Below are 27,835 nucleotides of genomic sequence, written 5' to 3'. Positions count from 1 at the left end.
CCCATGGTAAAACATAATCTCCCCATACACACACTGGCAGGGTAAGCTGCTGTATATACTCATTAGCACTGATGATGTTATCTAGTCAGATAACGAAACATCTATAAGCAAACAACCAAGCTCAGAGAACACCAAGGACTCCACATTCTTATTTCCACACATGATGAAGTGGAAGACAACAAAGGAATGTGGGTGAAGGTTGTTGGGTCACGAGGATGGGGAAAATTAAAAGACACAGGAATGAATATTTTAATTATATTTAATTAAATGAATTGGAGAAAATAGGATTGCATACAAAACAAAGCAGAAATGGGGCTGTGCCATCCCTCCTCCCAAAATGTAATAAAAACAAACAGCCTATCAGAAAAGACACATGAACCAAAATGGAATAACAATATAATGTCTTTCCCAAAACAAGTCTGATAGGCAGACAGTATTGAGGTGATGAAGCTCAGTGGCCAGCTATACAGCTGATCACCACTCACTTTTCCCCAGCCTCTGTTGTTGGGGTATATTGTCTATAAACATCCTAGAAGCAGCAGAAAAAGTCATTGAATCTTCAAAGTGCTTTGAAATACTGGAGCCATGCAGTTCACCGCTTGGAATCTGTTTTTCGAGATTCTCAGTCATCCAGGTCATGATAGTCCCAAAGGTGCTTTTTCAGGAGGCAACTGGACTTTCTTGCTTTTCCTTGAAGATGTTTTGCTTCTTGAATGAGTTGACTTGGATGAGTCCAGTTGCCTCTTGAAAAAGCACCTTTGGGACAACCTGCTTGGAATCATATCTGCTTTGAAAGGATGAGTCAGTCAAGGGTTGATTGAATCCTCCAGAGTTTCACATATAGCCCTATTAAATGAGCAAACAGATAGCCAAGAGAGCATAGAACTTTTCTAACCTTATTCTCCTCAGGATAGTAATATTCTTGTTTGACCATACTGTCCCCAAAAAAGTTTGCCAGGAGGGGCACACAGCAGTATCTGCAGTTTTGAGCAAGCGGATTTTTAAAGAAGCCAAGTTTTATGGAGTGGCATTGTGATGCAGGCCTTGACCCTTTCTTAAATACGTAAAGGTCAGGGTTTGCACTGCAACTTCTCTTCTAACTTCTTGCCCTTTTTTGATACCTGCTGCTGTCTCTAGATACCTCTGGGTACAGAACAGACAAGTAGTGGTCAGGTTTTACTCTTATCAGCACCTTATCACAAAGCCTTCCAAGTTGCCTGTTTTTGGCAAATACTGAAGTCTAGCCTTAGTAGTGAATTTTTATCACCACCCACAAGGCTGATATATATTGCACATAGTACAAAGATTCCAGGATAAACCCACACAGTCTCATATTTTGTTATGAAGGGGATTTCAGATACAAAAAAACTGTATCAAAAGCAAAACATGTACACTTCTACTGTGGAGAATAAGCAGGATAACTGCCACCCTATCTTTCTATTGTGTTTAAAAATAGAATAAAAGCAGTCCTGAAGCTGCAACATAGACATCATTTATGTGTTGCAATTCTGGTGCAATTTGATTTTTGATTACATATGAAATGCTTACTTACAAAGCTTTGGACAAAATCCCATACATGCGGTATGTTGAAATATAGTTAGTATATGGTGGAATTTCATAGTGGAAATAAAATGCTTCAATTTACTATGTATAGATTTCAATTATAATGATTTCAGTCGCTCCCTGGTTCAGTACTGAAGAGGAATGGGTGTTCTTTGCCTTAATCAAATTCCTCTTTCCGTGTTTTAATTTAAATCACTGTTTAGTCATCTCTTTTGTTATGTTTCAAATCTCATTATAAAAAATACTAACACATTTTCGAACTGCTCATAAAATTTGTAGCTGAGATAGTTTTTATTCTTTTGATTCTAGAATAGCTTCCATAAAATACATCTTAAAAAGATGGTGTTAGGTCTTAATGGGTCTAATATGTCTTTTTTTTTAGTAGTCCCTATTGTGTAGTTTATTCTGAGAAAGTTATTAAAAAGTGTTGGTATGCAACCACTGCAGATCTTGTGACTGAAAAATAGCCTTTTATAAAACTTCTGAAAGGTGTGAGAGAAGATGCAAAGGATGTAGAATAGTTAATTGTTACAACTTTAATGTGCATTAACAGTGCCATAAAACTCGTTAATTAAGTGACTCTGTTTCGTTTACCATATGAAGCAATAAATAGTTGCTGAGTAAAAATACTAAAAACAGCAGAAATTGTTTAATCACTTTGGAAACCATTTAGTACTGGTAGTAATTGCACTTTTCACTATAGTTTATACAGTATAACAAAGGCAGTATAGTATATATTTAAGCAGACTACTGTAGCTTGTATGTTGAGTGCTGAGGAGTTTAACAATGATGATAAATCATGTCTCAGAAATCAGACTATTTATTGTCAATTTGATGACTATTTAATATCAGTTAATCAAACTGTTTTAGTTTCTGAGGTTACCTAGTCTTCCCCTTTATAACAGTCACAACAATAAACAACCATTTAATTTGGAAGAAGGAACAAACTACTGTATTTCCTAACACACACTTTTTCACATGGATGCTATTGCCTAATATTATTTTTGTCACAGCATTTCCATATTATGAAAGAATTTTTAGACTTGTTATCTGTTAAACATACTGCTATAGATCTTATTTTTGTTCTGGAATTCCACTTTATCTACCACAATATTGTTATTTATATTTTAAAAGTACATTTTATAAAGTGGTGAGAGAACTAGAAACCTACAAACAGTATGTTCCATGGATGGCAACATTGAGGTAGGAACTCCATAGAATTCTCTCTCTCATTTATTCATGTTATCATGACTCTGATTGAGTGGAAATGTCTGCCTGGATAAGCATAAATAAAGATGTGTTTTTTAAAAGCCAGAGAATGCCTTTTTAGGGTTTTTCAATGCTCTTGCAAAAGTATATTTACTCAAAATTAAGTTGCAGACTTGTTTTTTTCCTGGACTGAGGGACATGGCCCTTTCAGAGTCAATGGCTTATGATTAAAATGTCTACCAAAGACATCTTAAATACATTAGTGTGAATGTAGCTTATCAGTCCTAGGTGAACTTACAAAGCCTTTGCTGTCAGAGAGGAGTTTTCAGACCGATGCTATATGTGGGTTCTTGTTCACTTTTTAATTCTTTCAACGAGTTGCTGCATTCATCCTATGCATGACATATGCCTTGCTTAAGGGTTTTTGCTACATTTTAAATGTGTTGAAGTTTTATTCTAGATGTCATATTTTCTTTTTCTTTTTTTTTTTAGAATGTTTGTATGACAGAATAGCACAAGAAACTCTGGATGAAACAGAAATTGCACAGAGACTCTCCAAAGTCAACAAGTATATTTGTGAAAAAATTATGGATATCAATAAATCATGTAAAAATGAAGAAAGGAGAGAAGCAAAATATAATTTGCAATAAATTTTGAATTTTTAATAAAGTGTTAGTGTTTTACTCTGGTGGTGGTTGTCTTGATTTTGTGTATTCATGCTGATGGGGGAAATTGACTTTAAGTGTGAATTGTATTATAAAATACTGGAATATTTTTAAACAATACCACGAAACTACTCATCTGCTTAAACTTGCAATGCACATTTAATTGTAACTTAACATTACATTTTCTAGTCCACAGCAGCTCATTTTATGAAGTCTCAGCTCTGTTGCTTTTCTTACAAAAGTATGAGGGTTCTTTTGTAGAATAGAGTAAAGCTCAAAGTTCATATTTTGCAAACAGGAAACAAAAAGAGTAGGAAATTCTTTTGAACATGAGACTTCTTACCTTTTAATATTTAAAGAACCTCGTATTTCTTACACTTTCCTGGGAAAATTTTATTTGGTTTAGTGTAGCTTCTGTTAAAATCAATGTGAATGTTCAGGTCACCTGTGATCCAGATTATGCCCAGTGTCACTATTGTGAGTTCAGAAACAGACAATTTTAGTTACAGAATATACTGTGAGTTGTGGTTCTGCATAGATGCATGTTAAGTTAACCCTGGAGACCATATACTCTCTTGATACTTCTGTTTCTTTGGAGAAGGCATAATGTAGCATAACAGGAAAATGGAATAACTTAATTTCCCATGAAATAGTCATGCAGTTTTAAAGTGTATACAAAGGTTCTGTCTGTTGAAATAGAGTTGTTGCCATTTTCTTTTAGAATTTGGTATGAATGTATGATTCTGTGAAGTTAAACCATAATAATTCTATATCTCATCTTTAAAAGAAAACAGGAGTAAGGGGAAAATAAACCCCAATGTATGAACTTTTTTTTTTGCATTGTTCCTTTTAATCACAGTTCTTATATGATTGTAAATATTGAAGGTAGCACCACCTGTGAACTTAGAGCAAGAAATTTGAACCTGGTATTTTTAGGTGCTAAATATTAAACTCGCTAGTTCTTTCATCGTTTTTTTCCCTTTAATTATGAGTTTTCTATGACTGTACTAATTTTAAGCTTAAAAATGACATTATTATTTCATCCCCATGTTACTAAAAGCATGCATATTTATGTCAGTTCTTAGGCATAATTACAATTATATTTATTTATATCCCACCTTTATTTTTACAAATAACTCAAGCCGGCGAACATATCTAACAAACCTTCCTCCTATTTTCCCACAACAACCCTGTGAGGTGCTTTGGACTGAGAAGGAGTGATTAGCCCAAGGTCACTCAGCTGGCTTCCATGGGTGAAGCAGGACTTGAACTCATGGTCTCCTACTTTCTAGCCTAGAGCCAAACTGGCTCTCTGTAGAATAACAATTAGATAGTCCTCGCAAATGAAAAATTTGAAAGATTGGAAAAACCTGTTTTTGTGTGAATCAAACAGTTCATAAGCACTGGTAACTGAATTAACGTGACTAAATTATCTTAATATTTATGAAAATAAGAAATAAGATTGAAGCTGATGGTGATTTTTTAAAGAAAATGTGTTGAAACAAAGTAGCAGTTAAGGATGTTGTGCTTGCAATAGGATGTTTGAAATTGAAATACCTGCAGAATTGGGAGGAAGGCCTAAACCAGGCATGTGCATCCCACGGGCCACAGGCCACATACAGCCCTGGACAGCTAGTATTGCAGCTCTGCAAGATTGTAAACTTTTAACATGTATTCTCCTACATTAACTATATTATATATTTTATGTGTGGTCCAGGCAAGCCAAAAATTTGAATACATTTGCTCTTTACAAATCTCATGATCCTACAGTTGAGGAATGGAAAGGCTGACTGCTAAGGTATAAAAGGGTTTCCTTGATTTTAATTGTGTGTTATTCAAACAGCCATTAGGGGTCATCTGTTAAACCATGATTAGACAAGTGTTAGGCTTGGGTGTAAAAGTAACCCGTTTTAAATGTCTCTGGAGATTCTATGGAGTCATCCACATGGTTGTCCCGAAGGGGCTTTTCCAAATCAAGAAAGTCCAGTATCCTTTTGGAAAAGCATCTTTGGGGTAACCCATTTTACTTTTGTCACAAGGAAGAAGTTTCCTGTAAATGCCTTTTCGCATCCATCAAAATGAAATAAATATTCTGTATTTGTTTTTAATTAACAGATCAAGGGTAAGATTTGATAAAAATTGTATCAGCACTAGTCTAAGATGTGAAGGAAAAGGACTTTCTGATATATTCTGGGTGGTTATTATCTTTGGAGGAAAGACGTTTTGTTGGAGAAATATTCTAATTCTTCATAGTTAACCTTTGGTGTAATTTGTAATATTCATTGCCTAACCTCCATTGCTATGGAGATTGGGGGAAAGGGATATAAGCGGTACAAGAAAGGTTTTCATTAATTACCAGTTGAATGAGCATCTCTGCAGAAAAGGACAGGTTTTGTTATTTTTTTTAAAAAAAATCTCAGTCGTGTTTATTTAAATATTTTTTTTTTTGCATAGAAAATTTGTTTTAAGTTTTTAATAAATAAAAGAAATTCCACTTGTAGGATACTAGAGTGCAGTTGGATAGCTAGCATTTGGATTGTCCTCCAAGTGGAACAGTCTCTGGATGTCAGAATATAATTTTAGAATGAATCCAAATTAAATTTAGCAAAAATGATGCTACTTTGGATCTGACTGACATACTTAAGTTTTTAAAAAATGTTCAACCTGATTCAACTCTGAGGTGGGAATTAAGATGATGCAGCCATTTGCAGTAACTACCCCTATTGCCTTACCATGCTATGTGAATCCAGCTAATTGGGACTTTTTTTCTCCCCAACAAACTCATGTTTAGCTAAACCAATTTCACAAAATATGTAATCTAAGTTTCAGATACTGTGGTATGAATAATATCTGGATTTTATTTTTCTGGAATAGGTGCTTGCCTGTTTTTGTATTGCCAGCAGCATCCCCAAAGGGGATATAAAAACCAAGATGGCAGTCATAACTATGACTGAAGTTTCAATCCTTTGAATTTATGTGTAATGTTGAATTTATGTGTTATGTGGAAAAAAAAAGGGGCGCGGAGGCTTCACCTGTGTAGTTGCAACTTGACTTTTGACACCTTCCCCTGAATAACCTATTTATCACAAGAACCCTAGATATGATATAAACAAATGCAACATTCACCAGAGTTGAAAAATATGTAGAAGTTGGAATCTTTTTGCATTTAATACTGTTGCCCATTCTCTGTTTGACTTTGTCTTTTTAAAAATCTTCCTCCCTTTTTGTTTGGTCTGATCTATATGATAAAATGTTCTGGAAAGTTCATGCTAGCACTTCTAGTCCCTTGTGATAGAAGCCAAGGTAACATACTTTGATGTTGCTGATTTACGTAAAACACACAGATGAACAAAACAGATAACAAAACAATAAGCATCATATATGGTAAAGATGTCATGGTGCAAACAAACAGCATACTAAGCCATGGGCTGAGTAAAATAAAATTGTAATATTCTGGGCTTTTCTCGTATCTACCAAATTAACTAGTCCCTGGTTTAGTTTTATCAATACTAATTTACATAGAGTAATCTCTGCCCTAAGAAAAATCCCATAATTCCATTGAAGAATAGATGGAAGAAAAGAGGGCAATATATTTAAGAAGTAGCTATATTTATCTCCTCTCCAATTTAAAGTGCTTTAATCAGAAAATGTTGAAACTAGTGCATGACATCCTAGTGTCATAGTTACAGTTTGACCTAAAAGCCTGAGCCCACGATTGTGTGAATGGTTAGCGTGGGTGTGAGAATACTTACCAGCGCACCAGAAAATGAAGAGTGGAACTGTTGTTACTGCGCTGAATGAAAAAAAGGAAAAATGTCATGAAAAAATGGCTCCTTTTAGCATGCCTCTGATTTTCATGGGCTTAAGTGATAAAATCTTAACATAAATCAACCCAATTTTATTGATACCATTTTTTCATCATAATGGTACAGAGGAATTTGGAGCAATAATTCACAGAATATAGAGGCAATAAAAATGTTATGAAGAGCAATTATTGCATACTTCATGCTCAGTAGCTAATTTTTAAATTTTACCCTCTCCAATATTTCAAAAGGCTTTTTGCCTCCAGGCTTTCTAATAGGAAGAAAAATTACCTGGATTTTAAAACTAGAATAATTACTCAAAATAAATTACATGGCTCTTACCGACTTCACTCTCTTCATATATAGATGCAAGGTTCTTTTTTATTTGCTCTTGAATTGGTTTTCTTTTCTGCTTCATCAAATCTATTTTTCTTGCTACTACACTGAGTATATAATAAAGAAAGGCTGCTGCAATGACATTCTTCCAATGAGCGTGTCACTGTGCAATTGAAAACAAGACAAATATCTTTCCATCTTTGAGATGAATTTACAGATTTTGTAAAAGGAAGCTATTTTCATGTATGCGGATTACCTGGAGCTAAAGCTGCTATGTAATAAAATTCAAAGGGAACATAGTGCACCATCATTTATATCAGGGAATGGCAAGTCTCACCTGAAGGCCACACTTTGTTTTAAACATATACATTGGCTTCTAGAGGTCTGGGGCAGTATCCAGTAATGTGTTTTGCTTCATGTGGTGTTGCAGGGCATCTTAAAATGCAAAATAGGAATGTTAAATCCTGGAAATCTGTAACATCTATTTTGTTGCTTCTGGAGATCAAATTTCAGCAGTGTGAAAACCGATCGATGTCGCTGCAGAGATAGGCAGGGTAGGTAGACAACAAAAATGCTGATGGTTTCCAGGAACGGTAGAATTTGTGAAAAAATATTCATAGAGCAATCGGGTGAAATTAACATGTGATCCTGCCAAACTTCTATTTCTCCAGGACTTTGAGATGAGAAGTGTCTGGTCCTTCATTAGTTCCAGATTATTCAAGTTAAAGATAGTCCTCACTTAATGATGGTAATTGAGACCAGAAAATGCAATGTCACATGACTGCACCACTTCGCAATGGCAGTTCTGGTAGTCCGCAGTTACTGTTGTTAAATAAATCACGGTGGATCTCATGTGACAGGCTTCCAACTTCCTGCTGGCTTCCCCATTGATTTTGCTTGTGAGAAGCAAGCAGGGAAAGTCACAGATTGCAGTCATCTAACCATGGGAACCTATGAGTGTCAAATATCCAGGCCAGTTGCCGAGTGCCCAGATCATGATCACATGACTATATGGGTGCTACAACAACTAGAACTTTGAGCACTGGCCATAAGTACCCTTGTTCAGTGCCATTATAAGTTCAGCCACTGAATGAGTGGTCCTTAACAAAAGACCATTGTATATTAGAACTGAATAAACATTTGAGGACAAATCTTTACAATCTTAATTATCTATTGAAACTTTTTTTTGAGAGGGGGGAAAATAATCACAAGTTCTGGTGGAGCTTATTTTGGAGCTGTAATGAAGGAAGAAGTAGAATCCTTGTAATGGTACATTACAATTCGGTTACCGGTTGCCCTTCGGGTGAGGTTCAAGGTGCTGGTTATCACCTATAAAGCCCTTCATGGCCTAGGCCTGGGATATCTGTCGAAACCCCTGCAGCCAGCGACAATCTCCAATCGCCCGGTGCGTTCCCACAGACAGGGCCTCCTCAGGGTGCCATCGGCCAGACAGTGTCGGCTGGCGACCCCCGGGGGAGAGCTTTCTCTGTGGGCGCACCCACCCTCTGGAACCAACTTCCGTTGGAGCTCCGGATGGCCCCTGACCTTCACTCGTTCCGCCGCGAGTTGAAGACCTGGTTGTTCCGTAGCCTGGACTGATGGGTTTTTTTTAATGAATTTTAAACTGTTTTAAATTCGATTTTAATTTTATATCATTTTAATAAGGAATTATGCATTTTACCGATGTGAGCCGCCCTGAATCCTCGGAGATAGGGTGGCATATAAATTGCATAAAATAAATAAGATAAATTCTAGTCCAGACTTCTTCATGTTAGTTGGGAGTTGGCTATTTGCAGCAAGAATCAAATAATAAAGCATGGTTTAAGAACACGAGGTACAATCAACCTGCTGAGGTTGCATAAATCTGAATTCTCACAATACTTGGATAGAAAGTGGTATCGGGGGAACCCAATTTGTAATATCTGGAGTTCTAGAAGAAAAGCTTAATACAAAATTAAAAATAACCCTCTTTCTTCAATGTGTTTTCTGTATGCCGACTTGACAGTTTTTGTGATCTTTGTGTCCCTTTGATTGCTGTTGTAATCTTTGGACTCCATCAATGGATATTTGGCCTGATTATGACCTATTTTGATGCGATAGAGTTTCTACCTCTGAAAAAATTATAATATTAAAATAGTAAGGAGAATTTCAGTTAGAAAATTATTTGCTAAAATAGTAAGGGGCAAATTCGATGCATTATGTAGAAAGATGAGGGAAGCTCAAGGTATAAAGCATAAACTCATAATCCTTTCTTACACTGTCGGCCCTTAGAGAGTACTGAGTGATGTCAAAGAAGATTCCTTCATCTCCTCTCTAAAGATTGACTGTTAATTAATGTAGTAATTTATAAACATTGTGAAATCACCGTCTCAGCTTGTTCCTATCTGTAAGGACATCAAGAAAATTAATTATGAGTGCTGCTTTTTGAAATGTAATTAATGTCCCTTTGCTAGATGCCTGATTATGAGTTTTCCTTTCATTTGTAACTTGTTGCCTTCGTTTGAAGCTGATATTGTGGGTTCATTGTGATCTTTGTGCTTCATATAAATGGAGATGTGCCTGCAAATGGCCACCACAGAATTTTGTTTAACTAAGAAATGTTTTAGTGAGAAGCACACCCTGCACTGGGTATGTTCCTAGGCATGGCTTCTGTTGTCCCCTCAGTTCCTTTCTGACCACCAATGCAATACACTGTTGGGAAGCTGGGGGAAATTTCATCATTTTGAGTTTTTATTTGCTTTTGTCTCCTTCCTATGATCATGTAAAAAAAAAATTGCATTATCATCTTTGTTGTTCATCAACACAGGGGCAAATTCACTTGTTTCACCACGAGGCCTTTGGACCAGGACATTCTAAGCATTGAGACAGGTCATATGTAATAAATCAAGGACTACCTGTACAAACAGTAACAAATGAATACGAAACTACTGATTTCATTCCAGACTATTCAGTTAAACACAATATACTTAGATAGCTAAATACTAAAAATAAAATGGAAAAGAGGAAAAAAGCCTAAAAGAAAAGAAAATAATAGTTTATTGCATATGCTTTTATGCCTTTTGAGTTTTTAATACACTGAGCATTTAGAAGAGCACTGGCCTTAGTTTGTTTTATTACACGCTGATTTATTACAATCAGCATAATAAATGAAAACTATAGGAAAATTCTGTTTTCATTGTTTATAATAGTTGCCATCAATTACATTTGATCATTGGCTGTTTACTTTTTATTATTTTATTATTACCATTTTTAAATATTTTTAAAAATCCCTTCATATCCTTATGCATGGTATGCATCTTCCTCAGTTCAGATCCCCTACCAGAAGCCTAGGAATTTAATGGTTCTGTTCAGGATCTTAGCACAATTACATTTATCACCACCAATGTCTTTTGATCTTTGTTTACTACCACAATGCCTGTTTGATTGGCCAGCACCTATCTCTCCATCTGGATCTGGAGGTCAGTCCCACTGGATCTTAGCCTTGTTATTCTCCATATCTTTCTCTGGAAGCTTTCATCTGGATTTAGGAGGATCTAGCCCATACATTGTGCAGATATATATAAGCATTTAAGGAAAGTGGTTTTGACACTCATCCTACTTACCCATCCTCTTTTGGCTGGTGTACAGTCTCGGGATGTTGAACTTGGAATGGAAGCTTCCATATATCATGAGGAGTCCTCCTTTGGCCAACTCACTATATCGACAACATATTTGATGACTGGCAGGGCATACGTGTGGATGGTGTGGTTCTTGTTCTTCCCATTTTGCTGACTATCTGAGTAGCAAATGCTTCAGGAAAAGCTCGGAAAGGGGGTAAATCATTGGATTATCTTCCAGAGGAATCTAGTTATGTAATCGGAAATGGAATGACTTCAGTTGATTCAGTCAGAATTATTGAGGGAGCATGAACTTCTTGGGCTAGCTGTCCCACAAGATAAAAGTATCTACTGAGTCATAGCATATTGTACTAAAAAAAATCTTATAGGGCATTAAATAGAAACCCTTTGTCAACATGACAATCCAAAATAACTCATCCCCAAAATGTTGCTGTTTAACCTCTATCTGGATGTATTCAGGGGAGGGAGGCCAACCTTGGTTTTACATTCAACTGTTCTTACTGATAGGGAGATTTTTCTAATATTCAGTTGAAATTTCCTTATATATAATTTTAAAGCATTATTCTATGTCCTCACTCTGGAATTATACAGAAGTTGACCTCCTTCTACCTAGCATCCTTTCAAATATCTAAACAGCCCTATTGCATCCTAGTCAAAAATTCTCAATTCTTTCATTGGTTTCCAGTCTGTTTATCATTCTCATAGACCTCCTTTGAATTATTCCTCTTTCTCTGAAACCTTTTTCAAGTGTGATGCACTATTCAAAATGGACTTTGAGCAAAGGAGAATGAAGTTGAACAATTACTTCCTGTTATTTCCAAGCTATACTATTGTTCCAGCCTCAAACAGCATTTGTCTTCTTACAGCCCCAGCACATTAGTGACTCATATTCACTTGGTATTGTTCCACAATGATCTCACCACTTTACCCAAGGAATTAAGAGCAAATATTGTCAAGTAGTATTCTTTAAGTACAATTTCCAAACCAACTATGTTTAGATGACAGAAGCAATTCTCTGTGTGCTGTTGGAGAAAGACAAAGAACATGCCTGATTGAACATATGAATCATCCTATATTAAGGACTACATTATGATGGTAAGAGAATTGCTTCAAGTTTGTTAACATTTGCTTTTTTAAAATCTGAAATATGTTTTCACTTCATTCAGTTTTAGATGCCTGTAAAATTGACAATTCCAACACGAGAATATCACTTTCCTCAATAGTTCTTCTATTTCCACTTTTTAAAGCTTCTCTCTTTATTAGCATTAAGTCAACAAAGGTTGACCATGTTAGGTTGTTATCAAAGGTTGTTATCTTCTTCCACTCTGAAAGAAAAAGTGAATGATAACACAAGTCAGGAATTTCCAAGAAAGTAAACTTTGGCATAATTTGTTTCCCAATAGATGGGGTAATAGTAATCAGTGCTATTTTATACCTTCCTGATAGCTTCGTATACTGCTTTTGAAAGTCATCCTCCACATTATTGTCTGATGGGCAAAAAAAAAAAAATAGATATGAACATTATTGTCATTTGTTCTTCACTTTAATCAAGACATTCTCCACATTATTGTTAAATTCATTCATTATATTATTTTCATTATATATTTGGTCTGTTAATTTTTTATTTTAACAAATGTTTTAAAGTGCAACCAAGATTTCTGAGACTTAAAAGCTCTTAACATGTGGTGCAACATCAGAGTTCTGTAAAGCACTAAAGAGTGGTACATAAGTCTAAATGATATTGCTATTGCTATATTTCCATCATGGGTCTCATCTTATTTGGTCCCTATAATACCTACATATTTGACTTTTTATACCAAGACTTCATCTTATGTTGTTTATTTCACATACTGGATCTTAATGCACTAACAATGAAGGCCATAAACAACCTGAAGTTCACTGAACAATTTAATAGACCTTGTTACAGCAAAATTTTCACATGTTTCTGAAGTATGTAATCATTATTTGAAATATTTAATTCAGAGTTTTTGACACCAACCCACGTACGATTTAAAGCCTCTTCGATCAAGATCATACTTTTGCCGAACACATTCACTAATCCTAAACTGATAATAAAACACTAAAAATTAATTGGAATGTTATCAACTGAGAGCTCAAAGAAACCAAGAAAATAAAATAAAAGTTTACTTTATTAAGATTGAAAAAAAAGACTGAGGAAGTACTATCCAAAGATGGTTTAAGGGATCAAGAGGTATCTATGTCATCGAAATAAACAGCTGATACAAAGTCATTGGTTTCTTTCAGTGTGAGAAAGCTAATTGGTATTTAGTGAAAAATTGGTCTAAATTTTGCAGAACATTTAGAAAGAGCATGGTTTTGTTGGAATGTAAAAGTTGGCGAAATTGAGGTACTTGGAATTACTGGAAAATATGCATTGGGAAAGCACATTATAGAGAAGGTGTGTTAATACAGATTTGTAAGAGAATTCTTAGCTCAATAGTACATCTGTTCAAGTAGCATAACACAGATTCTACAGCTGCATAACATCAGTTGGATAGCATCAGAATAGAATTGGTTATATAATAGGAAACAGAAGTTGTAGAAAGCCAGCCAGAATACTTCCAGGTGCAGATTGTGGAATAGACCATGAATTATTGCTGTGAAATATTTGAGTTAAAGAGAACAGATGTGTCAGCAGGATTTAATCTGGAAGATATATAGTCAGAATACCGATTAGTATAAGGAAAAGACCTTTACCTTGTATGAAAGAAAAATTATTAGAAGAGATAAAGAAAAAAAAATGGTGGGAGAAAAATTCACAAAATTTCAACAGGGGAAAGATCCAAGTTATTTCAGAATAAGGTACTATTATAATAAGGAAAAGATGGGAAGGGAAGCTTTCTGTAACAAGAAATATATATATAATAGTTTTATATAAAGATTTATGTGAGAATGGTGTTATGTAACAGAATATGCAATGACAAAAAAAGGGCAATTCACAGAAGCAGAATATGTATGCAAGAAGAAAAAAAATGAATATATAGTGCATTTATAGGAGGTTTCTGGTGAAATCTATTGATTCGTTGATTAGTTGCATTTATTTATCAGATTATTTTCAATTTTCCTCCCAAATTTCAGTTATCTCCAAAATAGCAATCTTGAAGGGTGATTGAGACTGACTGGCTCAAAATCGCCAAGACAATTTCCACAACTAAGAATGAATGTGAATTTATGTCTCCCCAGTCTGAGAATAAACAAGAGTACAATAGTCACTCTCAGGAATGTATTGTGGAGTTACATTTAGATAGATTTAATCCAGTTAAGTTAAAGAATAAAAGGCCACCAATTCTGTTAGCTCATGCGCAGCCAAGCATAATAGCTATTTGATTGTCAGAAGTAAGAGAGAGGATTAGAGTAACAAGAAGCAGGAAAGGGAAATGATAGCCCTGAGAATGTCTGTTTAAGAGGAAAATCCCTAAACTAATACTGGCTACATCTACTGCTCCTGATGACCAAGAGGATGAGAAAGTACACTAAGGAAATATCTGGAAAACCCACAAAAGTGGTTCTTTCCACTACTTCCTCACACTATACACCATCTCATGATTCATATCACTTCGTGTGGATGCTGGAACCAATCTCTGAATAGTGATTTCTTCTGCAGGCAGTATTTCAGCTTAACAAGCCTTTGTGTTTCACATTGCTTACAAGCTACTGATATTTAACATCAGTGAGCTTTGGGCCTGCATAACTCTGGGATTAGGAAAGCAGAATGCAGCTTTTGTTATTTTCATGCATTGCGGTTGAGTTTTGGTCGATCGGTTTCAAAATCCAACAGATGCTTTATATGACCTCCTTGAGCTGCAGTTACATATTCTGTTTCAACTGAGAGGGCTGTAAATGGATGTCTCTTATAGCCCAGCTGACAACTCCTCCATAATAGATCGTTGGCAGATGTTCCATTTTTTTAACCTTTGGCTCAATTTTCATCCAGGTAGCTACTAGTATAAAATTACTGTTTGCAGGTAACTTTAATCTCACATCTACTTTTCTTTTTAGATCCTTTTTGATTGCAGTTCAACTTTTTGGGTGTGCTTTTTCTGTACAATATTCTTACTGCTGCTACAGTTGCTGGCTGTGTTCCAGCTGAGGTATCCAAGAACATCCCAGTTGTCGTTGTGTCCAGACTGCTGCATTGTTGAGTCTTGGCTTCATTGCTTTAAGAAAATCTGCTTCGAGAAGCTTCTCCATTTCATTACCTTCACTCAGCCTTAAGTGTTTCATCAAAGTCATTATTTTCTGTTTTTGGTTAAAGAAGTTTCCATCTTCTATTTCAGCCTGCATCCTGAGGTATTAGGAAGTCTCAACCAGAGATTCCTTTTCTCCTTTATTTCCTCATTTCCTCATTTACGTATTTATAATTTCCTCACTATCTTCTTCATCTTCATGACACAAAATGAAATCTTCAGCATAAATTACGATGTATACCCATCTTTCATCCTTTCATATGAAGTATAAGCAAGGATTGCTATTATCTTCTGCAACTCTCTTAAAAGTCAGTTTGGTTTAGCATTGTACTCCAGGCTCTTGCAGCTTGCTTCAGGCCATAAACGCTCTTTTGCAGTTTGCACACACATCCTATTTTTCCAGGTTCTATCAATGAACGCAATGTCTTCTTGTTATTGCAACTGTACAGTCGCAGTCAGTCCTTGTTGTCGCCTGTTGGGCAATCTAAATTGATTTCAGGCATTCCATTAACACTTGGGTTTTGTTTTTCACCAAAGTATGTGAAAGTATGCAATTGACTCATTTCTGTGGCAGAACCAAAGATCCTATACCGTTTGCAGCCTAGATCATAGGCATTAAATAGCCCAGAGCAAGGGTCTGTAACCTTAAACATTCAAAGAGCCATTTGGACCAGTTTCCCACAGAAAAGAAAACACCGGGAGCCACAAAACCCTTCCTGTGCCTGACTATTTCTTGAGCGGCCACAAAACTAGCATATGTAGTTGAATTAAATGTTCTGTTTCTTCTGAAACTTTTCTTTTCTTGGATTTATCCATGGTTGGCCTACTGGGGGTTGAAAAGCTCAATAAATCGTGTGCTGGCGGGTATTGTACATTGGCGGTTGTGACGCATATTTTGAGTGACCAGGAGCAGCAGCAGAGGGGTGAAAGAGCCACATGCGGCTCCAGAGCCACAGGTTGCTGACCCCTGGCGCAGAGCATTGAAGAACTCAAAGAAATGGTGCAAGATTGGAAGACATGGAGAGACCTGGCCCATAGAATTGCCAAGGGTCGGATGCAACTGAATGGATAACTTCATCATTATCATTAATCATCACATACCACAGAAATGGTATTGCTTCTCTTCTATTTTGAGAACAACCTGTTTTGCAGGCAAGTTGCCCTTATATTGTTTCTCTTCAGTATTTGGGAGTCTAGTATTGTGTCCTTTTCAATAAAAAGTTCTTTCCCCACCCTTTCTGCTATGACATTGGTTCTATAACATATGGAGTAGCTTTCTCATGCTTAATACCTTCTTTTAAGTACAATATGTTGCATACATTATCATTATTCCTTGTCATACGCTTTGTTCCAAATGTGTTGTTCGCTCTAGTCACAGCTCTTTGAGATTTCAAAATACTTCACCTTTCTCTTTGAAAATGTATGGGAAAACATATTTTGAAAAAGCTTGTAAAATGTCAGAAAAAGAGGGGTCCTCAAAGAAAAATATCCGCAGGGGTTACTCTGAATCAAATCTAGTTTCCTTTGACTATTTTTCATTGCTCTAATATAATAAATACACTTTAATTCACGATCGTGACACTTAGTAATTTCCATCTTATATTGCTGAATTTTTATTTACCTGATTGTATTTCTACCTTATTTTCTTTTTTATTGTGAACTGCCCAGGGTTCAAATATATCAAATCAAATATATCATCATCATCATCATCATCACCATCACCATATTGTTAAATTGTCCTTCCTCAGCTTTGAAATATATTCATCTTTTATGTGACCAAATTTGCAAGACCAGCTTCAGAAGTCTTTATAAGAATACTCAGTTGCCACATTTGTTTATTCTGCTGTGCATTATGTGTCACATAATTAATCCCTGTTAAGAGTTCCCTCCACAATCTGTTCTTTTTCTCTGTAAACAAAGTGACAATTCCTTTTAAAACAGATCTTCCATCTTTTCTTTGCAGCTATTTTTGTATTTACAATACTGTTTTGTGAGCATGGAACATAATATACTTGTAGAATGCAACTTCAACTGTTTTTTCCAACAGGTTTTTCAGTTTAAAGAAAGTGTTCCTTTGCCCTCTGCCTGAATGCAGTCACAATGCAATCACAATTGCTGAGATACAACTCATGGCTATGTCTAAAAGAATGACCTAGATTGTAAATTTTTTTTTAAAAAAAATGATGAAATAATCCCATTTCTGATTAAGAACTGTATGAGTCAATGTTGAACTCATTCTGCAAATGATATCTCTTGCAATACGTAACTTGATTGGCAGGGCTGATACTTTGTAAATCTCTGGCTCGTGATTTTCTTTTGCTTTGAATCAGTATGCCTCTCGTTGACTCCTTTTTGTGTAGTTAGGTGCTTCTCATCTAAAAGTTCCGTATTTCTATCTCTGAGCCTTTGGCTTTGATATAAAATTGCTCCAACAAGAGAAACAACTACAAGAAAGAGGAAAGAAAAGGAAGGGGGGGAGGGAGGGAGGGAGGGAGGGAGGAAGGAAGGAAGGAAGGAAGGAAGGAAGAGAGAAAGAAAGAAAGAAAGAAAGAAAGAAAGAAAGAAAGAAAGAAAGAAATGAACCTGATATGGCGATCTTTCTCTTTTTCTAGTTTACTTTCTGAGACTGAAATCTTGTGAATATTCTTGAACAAAACTCAATCTAGTCTAGATTTTCTTTAACCTGGGAGGGAAAAAAAACCAATTCCTTTGTAAATCTCAGTTTATACAGACAGTCTTAGTTTATTCAACAAATAGTTGTAGTTCCCACCAGCAATTTTACATTTTGCTGGCCCAAGTCTCTTACTGTTTGTATTGAATTTGTATACTATACTATACAGGTAGTCCTTGACTTACGACCACAATTGAGCCCAAAATTTATGTTGCAAAGTGAGGCATTTGTTAAGTGAGATGTTATTATTATTTTTTTTACAACCTTTCTTGCCACAATTTTTAAGTCAATCCCTGCAGCAGTTAAGTTAGGAACACGGCTGTTAAATCAGTCTGGCTTCTCCATTGGCTTTGCTTGTCAGAAAGTCACAAAAGGTGATCACATGACCTTAGGACACTGCAACTGTCATAAATATGATTCAGTTGTGAAGCATCTGAATTTTGATCACATGACCATGGGGATGCTATAACAGTCGTAAGTGTGAAAAACGGTCATAAGTTACTTTAACCAGTGCCTTTGTAACTATGAATGTGTTGTGGCCCACCAGCGGCCTGCACGGATTGTGGCTGATCCCGAGGCTGGTGTGGTGTTGCGCCAGCAGCCGGCACAGCCAGCGCTCGCGTCGGACAGCGAGAAGGCTGAAGAGGATGTGGTGCCAGAAGCAGAAACTCAGCCAGGGCCTTCAGAACCTCCAGAGGCTCCTTCAAGTGGAGAGAGCAAAGTGGAGGAGCCTCTCCTCAATGCTCGAGCATGCAGGGCTGCCAAAGGGCAGGAGGTCTCCTCGAGAGTAAGGCTTGAGGATAATTGGCCACTCCCTTAGCCTATTTAAGTCACATGCCGTTAGTAAGTTTCTTGCTGGAAACAACTTGTAATTATCATCAGAGCATTTCTGGAAAAGTCTTAACATATTTTGTTTTCTGGGCTGGTTGCCAACCTTTGCCAGACTTTGGTTTATTCTTGCTACTTAATAAATTTGATAAGGACCGTTGGTGTGTGTCAATATCCTCGGGAATCCAGAGCTGGGGCAGAACAGAATGGTCACTAAATGAACTGTTGTAAGCCTGTATGTTCTAATTAAGACTTTTTAAAATACAGTTATAATATGAGGGAAAATTGGAAGGTGTTTCACTGAAATGGTTTTCTCCATTTTTCCAAGGGACTTTCTTTAGTATGAATAAGCAAAATATCCCTGAGTGCTAGATGTATGTTTCCCCCCTGGCTTTCTTGTTTGTAGCATACTCTCCCTTTTGTTTTGTTCTTCTAGATTTAGCTGTTTGGTTCTTTTGGGACATGGGTCAGCAGCTTCAAGGTCATTCTCACGCAAAAGATCGTCTTTGCATCACAGAGCAGCTTGATATTTTTTTTTCCGGGTCTCCTACCTGGGTCTCAGGTATTGACTCCTTTTCAACCGGTCTGCCTCTTCTACACACCTAAGAGCACCAAAATGAAATGAAATCAGATCAAATCTCAACAACCCTACCGTACATTTGTTTTTACTTAAATCACTTTGTAATTTTTATATTTCCTTTTGAGTTGGGCTGACGTGAAAGCAGCTGTATGCCACAGAACACTGTGTATTCTACATTATATGCCATTCATTCCTTTACTTAGATTACAGCTAGATGAGGTATTTGGCTTTCTATGTAAATGGGATTCCTAATTAAGTTTTTTTTCCCTTTTTTTTAAAAAAGTGACAGTCTTTAATTGCTGTATTATGTTTATTTCATTTGACATGCATATTCTGCTAGTCCCAGACTATCCGTGTGTTCTGCCCCACTTACGGACCACAAAGAACGCAGCACACACAAAGTCCATACAAACCTTAGTTTACTAATTAAGGACTACTAATGAGCTTTCTTAGTAGTTGTTCAAACACAAGTACAGTTTAAATCAGTCCTTGTTTCTGAACAAGGGCTGTTAATTTAACTTCATTGACAGCCGACAAGAGTCTAAGGAATAATAACTCAATTCTGAGGCACAGTCTTTCAGATAACCGTAATCTTACTGTGGTTGGCAGAATGCCCAGAAGCAATTTGCAGGAAAAATGACAAGAGAGAAGCAAGAGCCGATCAGACGTTTCTGGAGTCAATACGAGAAGGAATATGAACGAAGTTGTTCTCTGCAAATTGCTTCAGTCGTCGTCATTCCTTAAATAGGCTAGGGGAGTGGCCAATTAGCCCCAAGCCTTACTCTCGAGGAGACCTCCTCCTGAGGAGCCATTCCTGCCTTTTGGCATCTCTGCACACCCATGCATTGAGAAGAGGCTTCTCCTCTTCTTCCTCTTCACTTACGGGAGTTTCTGGAGGTTCTTAAGGCCCTGGCTGAATTCCCGCCTCTGGCACCAAATCTTCTCCAGCCTCCTCATTGTCTGACTTCGGTGCCAGCTGCACAGGCTGCTGGCGAATCATCACACCAGCCTCCTCGCTGTCGGAATCAGCTACCAGCTACCAGCCACTGTTGAGCCACAATACCGTGTCAAGCAAGCGAAGTAAGGCAAGGTCTCTCAATTAAGAATGTCAGCAAACAGCTAAAAAGCTAAAGCAGTAATATTTGTAAACTGCTTAATGGTATTTCATATTTTTTTTTAAAAAAAATCTAGTTGGCACTTGTACAGCATTCTTATATTCAATTCTGAATATAAGATATTTATTGGCTGATAGCAAATAAATAATGCTTGATTGCAATGTACTTTAAGAGGAAGCCAAGAAAATAGCATGATTTTGAATTTATTTATTTATTTATTTATTTATTTATTTATTTATTTATTTATTCATTCATTCATTCATTTATTTATTTATTTATTTATTTATTTACTAACATGCTTAGAAATGCCTTCTGGCCATTGTTTCTTTATCAGAATTCATTATCAAAAGCAGCATCTAAGCATAAATCTTGATTGTTTGACCAGCTTTCAAGGTCGTTAACCTGGCATCTCTGGGCAGATGATGTTAGCAATGTTGGGCTGTCCTTACTTTGCATTAGATTAGGGGACTCCCCCCCCAATTTTCAGTACCAAAACTGATAACTCCAGAGGGAGGGGGAAATACCATTTTAATTCATCAATACGTATGAAAGTGAGAATGGCAGTCAGAAAGATTAGCAGAAGTTTCATTTCTCTCTTTTTAAATCTAATAAATATTTCCTTCCACAAATTATTTACAAAAGTATCAGAGATAGTTATAATAATTTCTTGTTAAAATATGCTTGGGCAGGTCCCTAAGCGATCTTAATATTTTTTCAGCATCTGTTAAAGACAGAGATATCATGATACTTAACTCTGTACACCAGGGGTGTCAAACTGGATTTCTTCGAGGACTGGATCAGTATTGTAGTTTTCCATGGGCTGGTGGGATCGGTGGTGGCGGCGGCGGCGGGGGGGGGGAGACAGTACGGATGCCTCCTACAGCACCCTGCTGGTCAAAACGGGGCACGAGAGGCCATGTGCGGCCCCCTCTGCCCCATTTTAAGCCTGAATGGCCTCCTGCAACACTTTACCAGCCAAAACGGAGCGCTGGGGGCCATATGTGGCTCCCCCATGCCTCGTTTTCACCTTCCATGGCCTCCTGCAGCACTCTGCGGGCCAAATATGGGGTCCCTGTGTGGCCTATTTTTGGCCGGCAGGGTGCTGCAGGAGGCGTCCGTACCGAATCCCCACCACCACTGCTCCCACTGGCCCGTGGAGCGGTCCTTTGATATTTCCAGGCCAGCCTTGCAGGCTGGATTTAAGGACCCATGGGCCTTGAGTTTGACACCCCTGTTGTACATCATCTAATCTTTAGTAGATCAACTAAGAAAAAATTTTATTACAAAGAATAGAATAGAATAGAATGGGATGGACTGGACTGGACTGGACTGGACTGGACTAGACTAGACTAGACTAGACTAGACTAGACTAGACTAGACTAGACTAGACTAGACTAGACTAGAATCAAGATATAATTGAGCCTTATGCCATCTACTGATTAAACAGTATCATGGCACTTTATATAATATTATTTATATAACATGTCTGGAAATAGCAGTGAGTATTATTGAGGTGCTCTGTTGTTCTCTCCTTTTAAAAATATGCAGTATAATCTTTTTGGCACTATATTTGAAGGGAAGCCATTTTGTTCAGTTAGCTTTTTTTTACTGCTAAAATGGATGTACACATGCATTCCTCCCTTGTATTAAAATAATGCATTTTCTTAATAGCTAATTTGGATAATGACACCGAAATTTGTACAAATGTACTTTGCAAATAGATTAATCGCTGCATCGGTTTTGCCTTTTGGAAGTTATTTAGAACAGATGACCACAAAATGTTAGCATGCTGATTGATTTCTGGAATAATTGTTTGTAGAAGTAACAAGTAAAAGCTTTCTTACCTATCAGCGGTGTTAGAAATATTCTTAGAAGCTGGGGGAAGAATACCTGAAAACTCTAATTGCTTAAAATAAAAAAGGCAGATTGAATTGCAAATGTTTCCAGTTTAAATAATTAGCCAGCATAATCATTTGTTAAAGGTTGCAACAGATTTTGCAATCAGATGGAGTTCTTAAATTAAGGCTGACTGTCGTTCAATAGACAGGCTCAAGTTCAGACAAATGTTTATTATAGTAAACAATCATGTAGTAATTATTTAGGATCTTTGATGCTGGAGGTCAAACTTGGATTATAATAGTCCATTTTAGCAATAGAAATCTATCAAACTATCAAATGGACATTAATTTATCTATTTTCTACTGGAATTAAGATCCGTGACTAAAGGAGATCATTAGAATTAGATTTTGATAAATACTATTCTGATCATGATTGGAAAATCTGGATGATTTATAAATGAAGCAAGAATATATTTTGATATTTAGAAGGTTCTGCATGCTTTAAATATTATTTGAAAGAAATGCTTTGGATTCACACAACTGAAAATAAACTACCTCTCCCTTATAGAGCACTACACACCAGAACAACTAGACACAAGAACAGTTTTTTCCCGAACGCCATCACTCTGCTAAACAAATAATTCCCTCAACACTGTCAAACTATTTACTAAGTCTGCACTACTATTAATCTTCTCATCGTTCCCACCACCCATCTCCTTCCACTTATGACTGTATGACTGTAACTTTGTTGCTTGTATCCTTACGATTTATATTGATATTGTTTCCTAATTGCTTATTTGTACCAGGGGTGAAATGCTCCCGGATCGCCTGATCCGGTAGCGATGGCAGTGGGTGGTTTGGAGAACCGGTAGTAAAAATCCCTGCGACCCCGACCCCCATGCCCAGCTGAGCTGCACAATCATCAGAGGCCTTTTTTTTTTTACTTTTAAAAGCATTTTTTCTACAACCTCTTCCGATGAAAAAATGCTTTTAAAAGTTTTTTAAAAAAGCCTCTGATGATCGCGCGGCTCAGCTGGGATCGTCAGAGGCTTTCAAAGCATTTTTTTCTGCAACCTCTTGGCCGAAGAGGTGGTAAAAAAAATGCTTTGAAAAGTCTCTGACGATCCCAGCTGAGTTGCCTGATCGTCAGAAAGGCTTTTCAAAGCATTAGAAAAAAATACTTTGAAAAGTTAAAAAAAAAAAAGTTTGCCCGCCCACCCAGTTACATTACCCCCCCCCCACCAAGCCACGCCCACAGAACCGGTAGTAACAAATTTTACATTTCACCCCTGATTTGTACCCTATGACTATCATTAAGCGTTGTACCTTATAATTCTTGATGATCATATCTTTTCTTTTATGTACACTGAGAGCATATACACCAAGACAAATTCCTTGTGTGTCCAATCACATTTGGCAATAAAAAAAAATCTATTCTATTTTATCTAATTCTATTGTTATTTGTTAAAGTCGTGTTATTTTTCTAAGGCTTCAGAACTGGATCAGATTTGCTGAGAGGATTCCTTAAAACAGCACCTTATTTTCAGGCCAGAGCAAACTCTGAAAAAGTCGTACTATCTGAATGAAGAAGAGACTCCTGCTATGCTCCTGCTAAATCCAAAGCACTTCTTCCCTCAATTTCAAAGTGCACCCAGCTCTAGTATTTAGGGATTTTTCTAACTACATATTTTTGTGCCATTCATGTCAACTCAATATTGATCATAATTTTTCCAAGCAGTGACCCAGAAAGATGCTCAAGCAAATCAAAATGAGGGTACATCTACTGAGAGGTTCTGGAATTTGAAAAGATTGAAAAGTTCATTATATTTTCTTACTTAACTTTCCATGCTATCACAATGTGACACAAAATAAGGCATCTTTTGCTGGTTGTCAGTTTAACCCCTTCAATGAAACAGCATACAAAGATGTTCCATGAATTCTTTGGACCATTTCTCCTGTATCCAAGTAATATATATTTATAATATTAAGTGTTCCTTTATGTTAAGCCAACTTACACAAATTTGGCTTGGTATTGATTTGTGAGATAGTGCTAGTTGGATTCAAGGGAAAGTTCTGGAGCCTTCTGAGGATAGTTGAATAATGTCTGCTAACATGAGTTAACATTACAACAGTTTCTTGTGTACTTGGTAAGAGCAGTCAACACATAGATCATTTCTTAACTGCCTCTTTTAATGCAATGTGAATAAGAGTGGAGCCTCAGGAGCCTGAGTGACGCAGCAGACTAATGCTACTGTTAAAGGTAGTATTTAGCTTCCAGCTGCCTGCAATTACTGCAAGTTCAATTCTCACCAGGCTCAAGGTTGACTCAGCCTTCCATCCTTTCTAAGGTAGGTAAAATGAGGACCTGGTTTGTGGGGGCAATAAGCTGACTTTGTATAAAAATATACAAAAGTATGAAGGCTATTGCTTAATGCATTGTAGAGAGAGAGAGAGAGATGGGCCTTTGATTGCATGGTAGTGGCTATTATCTTGATTTTTTTAAAAAAACTTCTTCAATCCTTGGCTTTTTACATTCAATTATCATGCTTCCATATCCTCTTCATTTCCTGTAGATATCCTTTTCCTGCAATCGGTGCAGGTCATCTTTGTCACAGTATCCTCTAACTTTCAAGGTTACCATGGCACTAATTTTAACATTCTGCAAATGATTTAACTATGCTAGGGTAGTGCAACTTTTCTTTACTTTGAAAACTACCAATAGTATTGAAACAAGGACTGTAAGGCCCATTGCTGTCCAGTTCCATGCCTTTCATCATGTATTATCAATGGACCTGATTCTAGGTCCCCATGTTAGTATTGCTATAGTTGCTAACTAGGTTAGCCTTGGGAAGGCTTTTAATTTTTAAAAGTAATCTTGATTTAAAAAGTAAAAGTTTGTGGCACCTCAGCCACTCCTCAGACCTATGGACAGCAGAATTTAGAAGTTATGCATTTGGGCAGTCAACTAGCATAATTTCCTACCTAAGAATTCAAAGCAGGGGGCTCTTTGGGAGCTCCAAAGCTACTCAGAAATAAGAGCTTTCCTAATAAACCTCTCAAGGACACTTAGGCTAAATTCTTGCAGGGTAGGATTAAATTAAGAGATAGGCATTTTATATATGTATGTTTCTGAGATGCCCACTGTGACAAATAAAAATATCCGTAGTTGTGTTGAATGGGTTATTCTGTTTTATCTTCTTCATTATTGTGTTGAGACTTTGGAAAAAGTACAGAGAAGAGCAACAAGAGGATTAAAGACTAAAACATATGAAGAACCATTGCAGGAAATGGATATGGCTAGTCTCGAGAAAAGAAGGACTAGGACATAATAGAGGTATGCCAGTATTTGAGGAGCTGCCACAAAGAAGATGGGGTCAACTTATTTTCCAAAACACAAGAAGGCAAGACAGGAAACAATAGATGGAAACTAATCAAGGAGAGAAGCAACCTGGAATTAAGGAGAAACTTCCTAACAGTGAGAACAATTAACAAACAGAACAACTTGTCTTCAGAAGTTGTTGATGCTTCATCACTGGATGTTTTTAAGAAGAGACTGGACAGCCTCTTGTCTGAAATGGTATAGGGTCTCCTGTTTAAGCAGGAAATTGGAATAGAAGACCTCCAGCTTTATTTTGATTGATTGATTATTGGCACAAAAAATTAGCATTTATTTGTATGGAATTCTTGTGGTATATTAACCTTGTTGAATGAGTGGAGATCTGATAGGATACTAAGGCTCCAGTGGTCTATTTATTTACTTTCAATTATATTCCTAAGTGATATTGGGAGATATTACTTTGATATCTCTCTGCATTAATAAACTTTGCCACTATTGCAAACAAGACTGAGGAAATTTGTTGTCTGCCATGTGATTATAATCTCTGCTGTCTTGCTTTTGAAAGAAGTCTTGCTTGTTTGTTCAGACAGGATACATTTGCTGATAAGCAGTTTGTAGAAGGGCAATGCTGTAGCATTTGCCATTTTAAACAGGTCTTCAAGATACAAGATGTTGAGTGGGATCCTGCTGTCTTCTAGATATGCTTTTTGTTCTGAGTTGCTGATACATTCCCACTTTTGGGATTGTTATCTGCTTCGTTTATGTCATCTTTGTCTATGACAGCTAAGAAAGGCTGTTTTTTTAAATGAAAAATCTCCCCCTTATTATTATTATTTTCATTTTGAAGACAACAGCGGATATTACTTTTGTCTAAGAACATGCAATTTCTTTTCAGCATTCTGGTAAGGTGACTCTGCGCATAGCAGATGGAACTGTCCAGCAAACTTCAGCCTGGAAGCTTGAAAACCTAAGTAAAGCCTGGCTGAACATTTGTATCATCAAAAAAGTTACAAAAAGTAACCACAATCGGGAAGTTAAAGTAAATTAGTAAAAAATTAGTTCTCATATCGCTTGCAAGAATGCTACACAAACAAGTCCAAGAAATCACCAGGAGTTACATTCAATTTAAGAGACACTTTACTTTTAATCTGATTGTAAATTTAACTAATTAATTAATTAATTTTTATAACTGCCTACCTAGGTCAATGACTCTTAAAAATTCCATTACGATGTTACATTTTGTTATTGATCAATCCTTTGAATTGCACTGTACTAGATATTACAGAATCACCTATAAGCTGCATGTCTCTGTGTGTACAATATACCAACCCATAGTTCACTGACTTTACTCACTATTTTCACCCAACCAGCCTGGGTTATATTAATAACTATATATTAGATTAACCATCTTGGATGGGTTTGCACACTCTACTGAGCAGTGAAATCATAATTTAGCCTACTGTGTTGTGCATATCCAGGTTTTGTGTTAATTCTTATAGTGGTTACTTCCAATCCAAGTGAACTAGCTAGCTTTGTCAAGTAAACCAGCAATGTTAATTCACAAGAACATGTTATTCATGGAGTTCTTTCCTTCTATTAGCACTGGAGTCTTTCCAGACTTAGTCTTCAACTGAACTTGGACCAACATTCTGAGAGTTTTCAAGAATTGAAAAGCAAGCCTTACCAAAAAGCATCAGAATAATTGTTTTAATTAATTTAAGAACATATTGGCCAGTTTTTTTTTGTTTTTTTGTCTTCCCCACTGGGGTTATATGGGAGATCAGTTCAACAAGTTATATAGTCAGTGAGAGACCAAGGTCCTGAAATACTCTCAAATTGAAGTATAAAACTCATTTTCCAGTAGACTTTGTGGGCTGCTGACAGTTCTGACTTACTTAACTGATACCAAGAAAAAAATTGAGTAGACATTATCTGCCTTTCACAAAGTTTAGGCAACATACTGAGCCTAAATATAGCTACCTTGTTTGTGGCTTAACCTACTATATGAACTTAGATAATTTGTTTTTTAAACTAGGGTCAATTGCTTAATATGTTGTTTCTTTCA

The 27,835-nt window shown here is 36.6% G+C and overlaps 1 protein-coding gene across 22 annotated transcripts in view; it reads left to right on the top strand.

Annotated features, from left to right (window-relative positions):
- Nucleotides 1–27,835, top strand: part of LOC117664199 (AGBL carboxypeptidase 4) — an 836,143-nt gene that overhangs the window by 479,547 nt on the left and 328,761 nt on the right. For 20 of the 22 annotated variants that reach the window (XM_060689907.2, XM_034415049.3, XM_034415045.3 and 17 more), the window contains one exon: nucleotides 3,265–3,455. The exons of the other annotated variants lie outside the window; for them this stretch is intronic. In XM_060689907.2, the coding sequence (XP_060545890.1) occupies nucleotides 3,265–3,422 (158 nt within the window). In that variant the 3' untranslated portion in view covers nucleotides 3,423–3,455. Of the gene's footprint in view, nucleotides 1–3,264; nucleotides 3,456–27,835 lie in introns of those variants that run through there. 22 annotated transcript variants of the gene reach the window in all.

Source organism: Pantherophis guttatus, chromosome 3, assembly GCF_059756535.1.
Source record: "Pantherophis guttatus breed Tessera chromosome 3, ASM5975653v1, whole genome shotgun sequence".
Classification (NCBI taxonomy): domain Eukaryota; kingdom Metazoa; phylum Chordata; class Lepidosauria; order Squamata; family Colubridae; genus Pantherophis; species Pantherophis guttatus.
This window is presented reverse-complemented; position numbering and strand designations above follow the sequence as displayed.